The sequence below is a fragment of the Fringilla coelebs genome, assembly GCF_963513975.1.
Source record: "Fringilla coelebs genome assembly, chromosome: 3".
Taxonomy (NCBI): Eukaryota; Metazoa; Chordata; class Aves; order Passeriformes; family Fringillidae; genus Fringilla; species Fringilla coelebs.
In genome coordinates, this window is record NC_140030.1 from 30,642,286 (window position 1) to 30,655,325 (window position 13,040).

The 13,040-nt window shown below is 34.1% G+C and overlaps 1 protein-coding gene across 9 annotated transcripts in view; it reads left to right on the plus strand.

The window, feature by feature from the left end:
• The window catches only part of RIMS1 (regulating synaptic membrane exocytosis 1), a gene marked incomplete at both ends in the record, with an annotated part of 301,933 nt that overhangs the window by 192,247 nt on the left and 96,646 nt on the right, over window positions 1–13,040 (plus strand). For 6 of the 9 annotated variants that reach the window (XM_084203372.1, XM_084203370.1, XM_084203371.1 and 3 more), the window contains 4 exons: window positions 322–393; window positions 6,479–6,638; window positions 7,126–7,251; window positions 11,215–11,277. In XM_084203372.1, the coding sequence (XP_084059498.1) occupies window positions 322–393; window positions 6,479–6,638; window positions 7,126–7,251; window positions 11,215–11,277 (421 nt within the window). The remainder of the gene's footprint in view (window positions 1–321; window positions 394–6,478; window positions 6,639–7,125; window positions 7,252–11,214; window positions 11,278–13,040) is intronic. The other 3 variants (XM_084203369.1, XM_084203377.1, XM_084203373.1) reach the window with 2 other exon arrangements.

Genomic DNA, 13,040 nt, shown 5'->3' on the forward strand with positions numbered 1-13,040 from the left:
CAGCATATTCATTGAAGTAGCACAAAAGTGGTTTTTTTTCTTTTACCTGGAGTTTTGCTTTTGGAGGCTTACAGAGATAGTCTATCCTAGTAGAGGATTATTGAGGACTTGAGGGGAAGAGAAAGGGAAAGGAGGCTGCAGCAGCTGTAAGATGTTAAATTGGCTCAGCTAGTCACTTAGTCACTGCAGTTAAGTTCTTCTTCTCTATTGTTTTGACTTAAAATCATCTTTTTGGGTTCATTATTATGTTGAATGAACATATTCTTGCATATTATAACATGACCAGATGTTCAGGTATTTGTTTACCTTACTGTTGTGCAGGATCTCGGCCAATCAGTGATAGTGACATCTCAGATTTTGATGTTGATGATGGTATTGGAGTTGTTCCTCCAGGTGCGTGGATGAACAGCATGGTCCTGCTTTCTTTTTCTTCTTCTTTTTTGCTTGTTTGGATTTTTTCTTTATAATATTTTGGAATATTGAGGATACTGGCTTTGGAGTGTGCATTGTGGAAAAAAACAGTTTTCCTGATTATTCCGTGGTCCCTGTCCCATACCTGGTAAATTAAAAGATTCTGCTATTCATTCATTTATATTTATTTTGCATATCATTATTCATATGGGGCCCACTGGTTTGTTCAAATTGGTTAATTTCTTGCTGTGTAATGCTCCAAGCATTATTTAAAATGCAAATTAAACGTAAAAGACTCTCACATTCTAAAATAGTTAAGATTTTATTTTTTATTTAAAGCATTTTAAAAATTATTTTGCTTTTTGCTTGAAACTTAGATTTTATGCAGTCTTCCATGGACTTTATTGATAATGCATGACTGTAGATTAAGATGCATGCAGCATGGCTATATTTTTTATAGTTTTCATAAGCTTTCATGAACTATCATTACCCTAAATGTTCATAAATATTTACTAGTAGAGACTGTCATGGTTTGACTTTTAGTTCAGCATTCCTATTTAATGAAAATCTTGAGGATTATCTTGGATACCACATTCTTCTAGTTCTCCTTCACTGTTGCCACAAGTCAGATAAATATGTTTCCCAATTGTCCCAAGCTAACTGAAGAGTCACTATGTCATTGCCAGCACTAAACCAGTTTATCTGTGGATGTTCCTGATGAAAACCACTGAATTAAATCATGGTGGGATTCAGAAAGCTTTCTATCTTCATGATCTCTGTTTAAAATAATCTCACAATTTATTTATCCATTATATAACTGTGCAAATAATGTATCTTATTAATGCTATATCATCTTGATGTTAACTGAGACAACTCTCCTTCCTTTGATGCTGATTAGGTTCTTTTCTTATTTTATATACTTTGCACCTCAGTCGCTAAGAGAGAAATTCATTTATGTATGCCTAATTATGATATTTGATATTTTTACATCAGCAGAGAGAGTGAGCATTTTAAATTAAATATAAATAAAAGGCTCTAAATATTTTTCCTGGCTTTTTTTTTGTTTGTTTGTTTGTTTGTTTTGGAGTTTTTTTTGTAGTTGAAAATGTAGATATGGTATATCTTTGTAGACTTATGTTTAAAGTTTCAGTATATTCTATTAAGAACTGGGGTTTTTTTCGCTTCCAGTCCTTTCTTGCATCCATTTGAAATGAATAATTTTCCACCTGTCAGGAAACATTCAAAAGGGTCCAGCTGCATGTACTGGACTTTGTTTACTGGGCCAGCATTTGAGTAACTGAGTCTCACTGATATTTCTTTGGACTTCATGCTCAGGTGTGCCTTTGAGGAATGCAAACTTCCTCAGTGATCCAAACTTTCTCAGTGATCACTGTAGAAAATAGTAGGATCAAATTTTTAAAACTGGATTTCCAATGATCTGAGAGTCTCCAAGTTAAAAATTGAAGGTCATAGTGAGGAAGCTCCTTCTGAAGTCCATCTAATCAGAAGCATTCTGCTAGTTCACTTGACCAAGCACAGATTTGTCCATTGAGAGTTTAATTGGCACATTTCTTTGGCAGTTCTAAGTGGAGTTCATCTGTTCATGATTCCTATGGGAAGTGGATATGCGTATAAGTGTGTGAAGTTTGTTTGCAGATACAGCCTGAGTTCTTTAAATGGTGTTAGACTTTAGGCACAAGGACAAAGAAAATTTGAGTCATCTGCCACAAATCTATGAAAGCCTAGACAGTATATGAAATGTGTTTTGCAAAAAGACCTGGAAAAGGTTTCCAATCCCAATGTCTGTCAAATTGTTTGAGAACCTTAGGCACAAATTCACAAATGTAACTGGAGATCAAGTTCATATATATGCATTTCTACCCTCCTGTCCAACCTTCTTAACTGACCTCATTGCTAAATTGTTAAGCCTTTGGAGTGCTCCCTTTGTTTGCACAGAATGAGTTCTGCAGTATCTTCTCCATAAAACAGACTCCTTTGTTAAAACTCAGGCCCGTGCAAGTTCCTTGTTGTTCTGCAGGGCCTTTACCCCTGCCCTCCTCCTGCCCTTCAGTACCATGGTCTTCACCAGAGTGCAGCCCAGCTCTTGTCTGGTTCAGATTTCTCACACATTCTCTTGCACAGCATGCTTGTGGGAAGGAAAAGAAAATATCCATATTTCCCTTTAATGTAACATGGTGATGCACCATTTTGGAATAGCCTTTATTGGCTTCAACCAGATTAGTCTAGTTTTAAGATAACCTTCTCAAGTGAAGTAAGAACATCAAAACTGAATTTATAACACCTGACACATAAGAAAATATTTCCTTTTGAAGACCTGTCCAAGTTGTAGGCTGCCAGCTTCTCCAGGAGAATCCTGGGGAAAGATGTACAAGATTGTAATAATTTAAAGTAAACAACATCCACAGCCTTTTCCTCGTCCAATAGGAGGGTGACCTTGTCATAGAAGGAGATCAGGTTAGTCAGGCAGAATCTTCCTGAAAGTTATAAATTTTCTCTTTTTTCCTGAAGTATTGAGGAATAAAAAAGGAAGTTATTTAGCCCCCTTAATATCTCAAGATTTTCAAAAATGTTTTTGCTCATTTTCCAGTAAATAAACACATAACTAAAAAATGTAAAACCACAAAATTTCACTTCATCTCCATGCAAGCTAAAAACATGAAAGAAAATACTTTTGCTAATTTAACTAACCTTGAAAATCCATAAAACTATAATTTCAAATGTTTTACCAATTGCTAAGGCAAAAGCAGTGTTAGAATTTAGTAATAACAAAGAAAATTCTTTTCCTAGTCGTTTCAGCAGTTGCAAAGAATAACTTCTTGTCAATGGAAGTAAAGATGATTACATCAAAAATAGTAATACTTTAATATTAAATTCCAAAATATTTTAAGAAAAGTATTTTTCCCTTTGTTATATCACTAATTAATGAATCTTATCTTTCATGTAATTATACCATCCTCATTTATTAGTAGTACCTTGCAGTGATATACATATCCTTTTTTTTAATCAGCTCTTAGATATGTTCATAAAAGTTTATATCAACAGCTGAAAGCAACTTTAATTTGAAGCTCAGATTGAACAAAAATTATTTTGACAGGGTTTTTGTGGTATGCTGACATCCATTTACACAAAGAAAATATTCTTTTAAGTCTCTCAACCTCTGCATTTATGAAAGATGCTCAAGTCTCTTAAGTAAGTTCATGATCCTGAGCTGCTCTTACACCAGTCACTTTGTGTCTGTATTGTACTGCCAGCCCAGGTTTTAATAAAATCTGAAGACATTTTGAGACCAATCTGTTTAACTAAAGCTTCAGTGACTTCCTTAATTAAAAACAAAACAAAAAAACCCTGATATACAGTTGCCAATATCCCCAGTGGTATTTTTAACAAGCTGCATTGCTTATTCCGTGGGTAACTCTTCAGAGCAGTTGATTTTTCTGTCACATTTAACCTGTATAAATGTGTTTGCCTTCCTCCTGTAGCAGCAGGGCGACATCAACACACTACCTTTTCCTTGTCAGTACTGTCTTTAAGAAAAAAAGAGTATAATTCTGGTATCAAACATTTGCTAGATCCATTTTCTTCATCCATCCATGCATTCATTTCCTATCACACCTGACAGTTTCCCATGAGCAACTGAGAAACTTCTGCATAAATTACCATCCGCTTGGTTGCTGCTATCATGCTGGTCCATGCAAAATTTTTCTCTGCTCACCCTGAAGATCACAGTGCCTTTGTATTTGAGGATATGAGGAAATGTTGCTGTCACTGTCATGGTCACTGAAGTTATGGGTGTGATGTGACCAGTTTGACAGTTCTTGAATTAGTACTTGGGATGAGTATGAATTACTGTCTCTGTTCTGTAAGCTTTGTGTGCACACACTGCATAAATTTCAGGTACTCTTCCTCAGATAGCTAGGCTGTGCAAAGTATATAACATAAAATCATCTTTCTATATTAGACTTCTACAAGAGAATCCTATGTGCAGTTTTTTAGGGAGACTAGAAATATATTTTAAATCTAAATTTATATTTCATTTTCTAACTTTAAGTTGTATGTGTTTTAGGAGAATTGCCTAAAGATTGAAAAGATGTTTAGGATTTCTTTGGTTTTTGTGTTTAATATATGTAAACTGCTCTTCCTACTGATAGAGATGACAGGATTTTTTTCTAACACAAGCTTATTTGGAAAATGAATTATCTTTTTGCAAGTACAGCTTCTATTTACTTATCCTGGGAAAGGAAACACATCCACCTTTTGTCATATATTTTCTTCCTCTCACAAAAGACCTAGACAATTTCTGCAGCAATCCTGGTTCTTGAATCTTCATTGAAGTCCTGGGGGAGTCCCCCTTTTGCTTCAAAATTTGCACCCAATCCTTGTCCTGAGATCAGGGAGATCCTCATGTTTCTTCATAATTTTATTACAGAACTCTGAATCACTTTTTTGGCAGGTAGAGTATGCCAGCATCACAGCATATCAAAACCTGCAGAACATTGGAGTCCTACTCTGTTAAAAGGTTGACAAACCCCAATATAGTTTCATGCATGTTGTCAGCTTTTAGAGGCCATCAGGATGCATTGGTAAACTCTTACACATTTTGGGGAAAAAGTGTGAATGCTGCTTTGGTGTTTGTGGTCAGGGTTCAAACTTGCAGCTAAAGAGGTTATTAAATGTCATTGAATACATGATCAAGCCTCATGCAGACTCTGCATAAAGGCACACTTTTGAAAGAGGAACTGTTTGTAATTTTGTAGAAGACCATAGAAGAACTAGAAGAATTATAAAAATTATATAAAATATGAAAAAAACCCCAAAGTTATAACCCTGTAGTGAGATCCATAAAAAGTGCAATTTATTTAATTTATTAAATTTCTCCAATTGACAATTGGGTGACAAAATCATAGTCTTTTCCTGCATGAAAAGAGGATTTCTGATAGAAGCTGGTTTTTTAGCTGAACAAAATCACACATTACAGTAACTTTAATTCTAGACAAATTCAGAGAAGAAAAATTAGCTCAATAACTAAGCAAGAATTTGTAAAGCATGAAAAGAGGATTTCTGATAGAAACTGTTTTTTTAGCTGAACAAAATCACACATTACAGTAACTCTAATTCTAGACAAATTCAGAGAAGAAGAAAAATTATTTCGATAACTAAGCAAGAATTTGTAAAGTGATTAAAGGATGATTTAAGGGATGACTTTCTGTGTCATTAAGGGATTTTCTGTCAAGGGATTCTTGTAATCTCATTTAAATGTCTAGAAATGGGCAAGTGAAGTCTGAGCAGATCTCCTTAGCTTCTTTTGGAAAATTAACAGGTACCTTTCGGAAGCTGTTATCTTACTGAGCTTCATTGTCTGTTTTAGGATGGGAGTAAAAATGTATAGCAAGGCAAAGAGTGTGCTACATAGAAAAAGTCACAACAATGTTGAAATACTGAAAATGTGCTAACTTTTTTTATATCCTGTTTTAAAATACTGAGAGAAATTTTTTCACTTAATCACAATATTTGGAAAAAAACATTCTGCACAGTATGCAACACCCAATATTCAGTACAATATACTCTAAATCCTAGTAGTTTTTTTAAGTAGGTGGCTTTGGCCAAGTTCAGTAGGAGAATATCTTTAACTGAAACAAGAGGCAGATAGATGCTTTATATATGAGCAGCCCTGTGTGAGTCCATGCTGTTGCATGCAAACATGATTTCTCCATTTTTTAAATGAGGTAAACTTGCACTGATAGGTTCCTTTCAAATATTTTTTTATATACACAAAATACCCAGAATATTCTTCCCCAAGTAAGAAAACTGCTCCACATCTTCCAGTACATCAAAAAGTCTCATTTTTTCAGTCTCTGAACATGTAGACATTTAAAGGTAATGCTAGTGATTTATTTATCTGCATGATACATTGGGATGTACTACAGCTGAGTGATGACCTGAAAGTTGTGTAAGCGTTTGGATAGGTGCCCCTGGAAGATAAGTCATCTGAATTCTTTCTAAAGCCAAACCTTTCATCTCTAATTGCCTTTTGTTACCCTCTTGCCAGTAGGTTATAGGTCTAGTACTAGAGAAAGTAAATCCACAACGCTAACTGTGCCAGAGCAGCAAAGAGCAGCAACGCATCATCGTTCACGTTCCGTGTCTCCTCACCGTGGTGACGATCAGGGCAGGCCCCGTTCACGTTTACCAAATGTGCCATTACAGAGGTAGGCACCTCCAGTGAAACTCAGTGTGCTTTCATGTTTGTATAATTGTTTGTGTCGTTATTAACTTTTCTCTTGTTCAGGGGTTTTTCACAATTTTAAGGCTTGGTTTTTCTACCTAAATATATTAGTGCAGTATTTGAGCTTGATATATGATTTCGTTATTCATTCAAGAGCACTCTTAGGATGAATCATAACTTTTTAAGACTTAACTCTTTTTACTCATATTTTCTCTGTGATTCATCATCTCTGTACCATAACTAATACATAAGTTTGAAAATTTTTTCATTGTGTCATAATCTTGTATGAAGCCTCTTAAGAATATTTGTAGGATAATAGTGGCATGTATAAATTGCATAATTTTAATGGTGTTCTTTCAGAAATCTTGTATTAATAATTTATGATTAAAGAATTCTTTCAACCAGCTTCTACTGTGTTCCATTGTTATTCATGAGAAAACAAGATCATCATACATACTTCTGCTTTTCAGGAGTTTAGATGAAATTCATCAGATGAGAAGATCACGTTCTCCAACTAGACACCATGATGCCTCCAGAACTCCAGTTGATTACAGATCCAGAGAGATGGATAGTCAGTATTTGTCTGATCAAGAAAGGTACATTGTCAGCCTGAACATGGAAAAAAGTTTAGAAACATTGTCAGTTTGCCTAATTTTCAAGTTTTCATTTGAAATGTGACTAATAGCAATGGGGAAGGGAGAGAATTCATCATAACTGATAGATCTAGTGCCACTGTTAAATTATCTATACCTTTTTTTTTTTTTGTTAAACTGTGTACTGGTTGACAGTAATTGCAGGTGTCTAGACAAATTATTCTTGTTTTTTTTTTTTCTTAGATACTCTACTGCTTTTTCCCAAATGAAGCCCGGAGATTTTTTGCTAGAAAGACATGTATCTTCATGTATGCTCTAGCTTTTCTTGTAATACCAGAATTTACCAGTTGTGCTAGCCAGCAAAATACCAGACATTAATTCCTCCTAGCTGGGAGTTGGATGCATGCTGGTTTGGATTCATATGCTTATTAGTTTTGGACACCTATGGGTGCAGTCTCCCAGCATCTTATGTAATATTCTGGTGAACTTTTTACATTACCCAGGCAGAGCAAGGATTGTTTCAGTACCAGTTGTAGTGGGCAAAAATTTCCAGTCTTAGACGTGTGCCACATACACACCTCTCCCTGGAGTACACAGAGTGGCTACACTCAAAGAATGCTTGGCCTCCTCTCGTAGGCACTGTTTTCCGGTGTCTGTATTCTGATAAAATGGAAGAAATTAGAATTTCTTTTCCATTTATACCTGCAAAAAAAGCTTAGAAAGATATTTCAGCTCAGCAGTTGTGAAAAATAAGGATGACAGTCACATAGATTATCAATATTTATGGGATGTTGTTTACTTTAAAAAAATCATATAGCTAGACTATAATAGCAAACTTACCATTCAGATAAGATCAGTTAAAGTAATGTCTTTGATTTTTTTTTTCTTGGCAGTAAGTAACTACTTTAAGAACTAAGTATAACAAAATCTTTCCCTATAATCCAATAAATTCCATACGGAACATATATTTTGTAGTGATGGGAAAACATGTAAACATTAAACCATAAACATCTCTGGAAATCTTTGGCAAGATTTGAAGCAGCACAAAGACTGAATAACAGATGCCTCTTGCAGTTCAGCTAGTTCAGTTTTAGGTATGATCTTGCCCGTTTTACCTTTGTAGTATGGTAACATAGGTATGGGAATTACTGAGTTATCTGGTCCATGTAAAAATTCAACTAGGCAAGAAGTGTGTACAGAATTGACTAAGATGGATTTTTGCACTGAATTTTCTTTCAGAGGTGAATTAAAATTGTTTTTAAATATAGTAGTCAGATTTATAGTTGGGCTAATTCAAGTAACTTCCACTTGTTGCAATTTTTTTCTGTTATTTTTGGGGGGCAGGGATACATTCAAAAGATTTTTGAAGGTATTTATTGAATTGGTTTGTTATTAATCAAATTTGAAGAGAGAAAGGCTTTAAAAAGTTGCTTTTGTCAGTGTAAATATAGACAGTTAACTGTCTAGAAATTTCTCTTTTAATAAAGCCTCAAACCTGGACAAAACTGGTGATATATGCATGGATTATAGTTGGAGAGGATCTTTGTTTACACTGAGCCTTTCTCGGGGATGAGCAATGGGCTGCTGGATTTGTTCAGAGTCTTCAGTTCTTTTCAGTGTTCACAAAACTATTTTGGAAGTTTAAAGGTCAGATATGAAAGATGTACACGGCTTATTTGCAGGATTTAAAGATGGGTCCATGTACTTGTGTCCTTGAATAATAATCTTGTCTGCAGTGGTCTCCTTTTCCCCATTTTCCTTGTCATCTTTTCCTCCAGATTTCATCAGTTGTGAAGTCTATTTAATTCTGGCAGGTTTTGCCAGCTTTCAGTACAAAAGAATAGCATCATATGAAAGATCCAAATCAGGTTTTGTTAAGAAAGACACTCTGTCACGTCCAAGAATTTAAAAAAACCAACTTAATTAAATATTATGGATTAGTATCAAGAGTAGTGTAGATACTATGTGTTGTGCCTTTACTGAACCCTTCACCTAAACAAGTGCATTCACATAGATATCTAATGTAAACTTGGCTTGAAAGCTGAGGAATTACCCAATGATTGCTTGCCAGAGATTACACCTGCTGATTAGTTTCAATGATTTTCTCAATTTTCTGTTAATGGTTCAAAATCAATATTAAATCATAATATAGGTCTTTGTAAAAATAGTTACTACCACTCTCTTACAGAAGCATCTGTTGCAATAAGTTTCCAGTGGAACTTATTTGTCCACTTCAACAGTGTTATATATATTTATATACATATATACACACATATATGAATATATATAAACTGTTAGGAAAAGCTTTTTATTAGGAAACCATTGTCCAATTTTCAAGAGCATGACACGTTTTTGTTCTGTTTTGGTTTTTTTGGGTTTTTTTGTTTCTTTTATTCCTAAGTAAAATCTCTTAATTCTGAGTATAGAAAACATTTGTTTGAGATTAGTAATCTCTACTTTAAATGTCTCCCAAAACAGACTTAATTTATCAGAGAACTGCATATTCTGACAATATTGATAATGTTCTTGATGGATTCTTTAACTTTTTTTTTTTTAACTAGAAGATTTCATGGTGTCTTTGTTATTTTATATCACTTTTCTGGATGACTTTTTATTAGCTTTGCTTTGGGCCAATTACAATAGGTACTCTTTGGCTTAGGAAAGATAAATATTAACAAAGTATCCTATGATTTAATGTGGACTTTGCATCTACTTTGCAACTCTAAAGAAAATAGTAACTTCTTTCCTAAAATCCCTAGTTGCTTGTAATTTGGAAAAATGCATAAAAATCCTGTCAGTCCTCTGATTTTATGAATAGAAATTTGGCTTAGAAAGAAAATTTGAAAATTCAGTTCTCTAGTACATATTGTTACATCAAGCTAGTTGCTCCACATGTAATTGAATCTTAAATGACTCACAAGCCATTATTTCAAGCTGCCATGTTTAGAATTTTAGGTAAATAATGCCTATAGTTTATCAATGAAATGCATCATTTTATAATGACATGAAGTGTGAAACACATTGAACAAATGCTGCTTTATCTGTTTTGTAATATTTTCTCTCTTTTTTTTTTTTTTTTTGCCATAGTACTTCATGGGATTCCCTGCTTCTTTTAAAATTAGCATGTTTCCATGAAGCTTACCTTTAATTTCATATTTAGAATGATAGGAGTTTTGGAGCTTGGTCTTTCTGATTGTATTGAAGTGCAGAAAACTACAGGCTTAATTCAAGGGATATTTCATATCATAGTCATATTTTCCATAGGCATAAATATGCATTAATTTTACCATCTTGCTGGCTATAGTATGTGTTTGCTTACAGTATAATTAAAATAGAATAGATGGCTGATTTTCCTCAATTTGAAAGAATAAGAAACAAAAAGTCTGATGGCCAATTAGCTTTTTTGTTTGTTTCTTTAGTATTATCATTACAAAAACCTTTTTTGGCCAAACACAATATTTAAATGAACATATATTTTTGATTTTCCCAAAGTGGTGACTGGTTATTCTTCCCATAAACCAACCTGCACTAAATCATTATCAGACCTTGACTGCTTTTACCTGTATGATTTTGTAGCTTAGGAAGCCACAAAACCCAGCACAAAGCCAACAACTGACATCTTTCTTTTTTTTCCTAAGGCATTTCTCTATTAATTAGTTCATGAGACAGGAGGTTATTAGAAAACTGTAGCCATTTTATATTATTTGTTTCATCATGAAGAGCTCTGAAAAAGTAATTCTGAATTTAAAAGAAAAATATCACAGAAGGAGGTGCCACACTAAAATGAACTCATTGAAAATGTTTGACTCATGTGTTTTGAGACATGCAGTCTTATCAGATTATCTATCTGGGTGAATGCTTCTCATTTCTTTTGATGTTTTCATTTGCTTTTCATTGGCATAACCCATGTCATCTAATGCTTCATAACTATATCTGTTTCACTCACCACCCATCCTGTCTGTGCAGTGAGCTTCTTATGCTGCCCAGAGCAAAGCGAGGAAGAAGTGCAGAGTGCCTACACACCATCAGGTAAATACAGGAGTGTGGGAATCACAAACACATCTGCTCAGTTCTGCCTACTTTGTGTGCCCAGTGTTCTTTCCATGGTGGTATTTAGTCCCAGGACATAAAGAACTTCCAAGTACGCTGTGATCCAGATGTCAGTCGCTCCTTTTTGTTTGTTTTAATTTAGATTCAGATGTGTGTATCTGTTTTCAAACCTCAGTAGTAAGGATTAAAGGAGTTGAAGAAACTTTGTTTTGCAGTTGTGTTCTGTGCTAGATTTTCTGCCTAGTTGCAAAAGTCCTGATCTCCCAATGCATGAGCATTGTAATAATTTCAAACATTGGTTTTTTTTAGTTAGTTTTGTTTTCTTTTATTTGCTTTTTTATGTTTATATAACAGCCATGCACAATTAAACAATCTTTGCTTGTTGTGACACCTGATGTCATGCTGATTTAGTCACTTGCAGAGGAATAAATACTGATGTACAAGGGCTTACTGAAGTCCCAGATATGAGGGGATTTGTATTACTTGGTTTTGCATCTAAAAATTATTCTATAAATTGGATCCATATTTAAACTTTGTAGTTTGGGCCCATTTCAGTCTTCATTAATCTCTTGTTCCAAAGCCAGGAGCTCCCTGTCTTACGACTTTCCAGTGTTGTGAAACTAAACAGGACTGAAATATCTTTATCTAAAAAATCAACGTCTGCTCCCCCACCTTTTTTTTCACCATCTCTGTTAACCATGTTAAAAATTCATGACATTGTGTAGAACATCTTTCATTTACAGTAAGTAAAAATGTAGGTTGACATTAAAGTTAACCATTCAATTAATTCAGTCAGGTAGTTTTCCTTTGTCCCTTCAGAATCTGGGTGTTGATGAGAGTTTTGTGTCAGTGTGAAATGTTTTAAATCACCAAATGTTAAACCATGTTGTCTAGTGCTATTATTCATTTATTTAATTTAGGATTTTCTCTTACAAAGTACCATTTATTTTTTTAAATGTCTTTGCTTGACCTTATTTTCATCATCAAATCTGAAACAGTATTGAAGATGCTGTGATAGGGTTTTGTTATAAAGCAGAATAGCATAAAACTAAAATAATAAATACGTAAGCTTTCAAAAAAATCTGCACCAGTGAAGCTGTTAAATTAAGTTTTTCTTATCAGTAGAAATATTTTCATTCTTGTACTTCAGCTAAAAAGACTTTTTCATCAAGATTTTAATTTTAGAATTTAATAATTTATATAACATCTTGTTATTTTATGTCTGTTTAATGTCAGATGATAGCAATCTTTCCTGCCACCTTCCCGTGTCCTTTTTGGCCCGTCTTCTGTAGCTTCATCCTCTTCCTGCCCCCAGCCCTGCGCTTTCTCCTTTCCCTTTTAAAGATTATAATTGCTAGTACAATTTTTCAATGGCATTGTGTAAAGTCTCAATTAATGAAGTAAACACAGTAAATATACGGTAAATATAAATTTCTTATAAATAAATTATAAACTTATGGTACACTTTGCCCAGCCATTAGCTTTCCAATAATTTTACAAATCTAGCAAACCAGTCTGGTCACAGCAAAAAGTTGTGCACAACTTATTGCAAGCTGTGTCATTTTTGCAAGGACAGCAATAGGTAATAGCTACACTGAATTCAGCACTTCCTTGCCTTTTTCTTTATTCCATTTATTGTTGCAGTATTTTTATGATCAAAAAACCCCAAAATTTCACCCTTTAAAAGTAATAATAGTGGTATACTATAAAGCAGGATGGTACTTATAGTAATGTATTGAAGA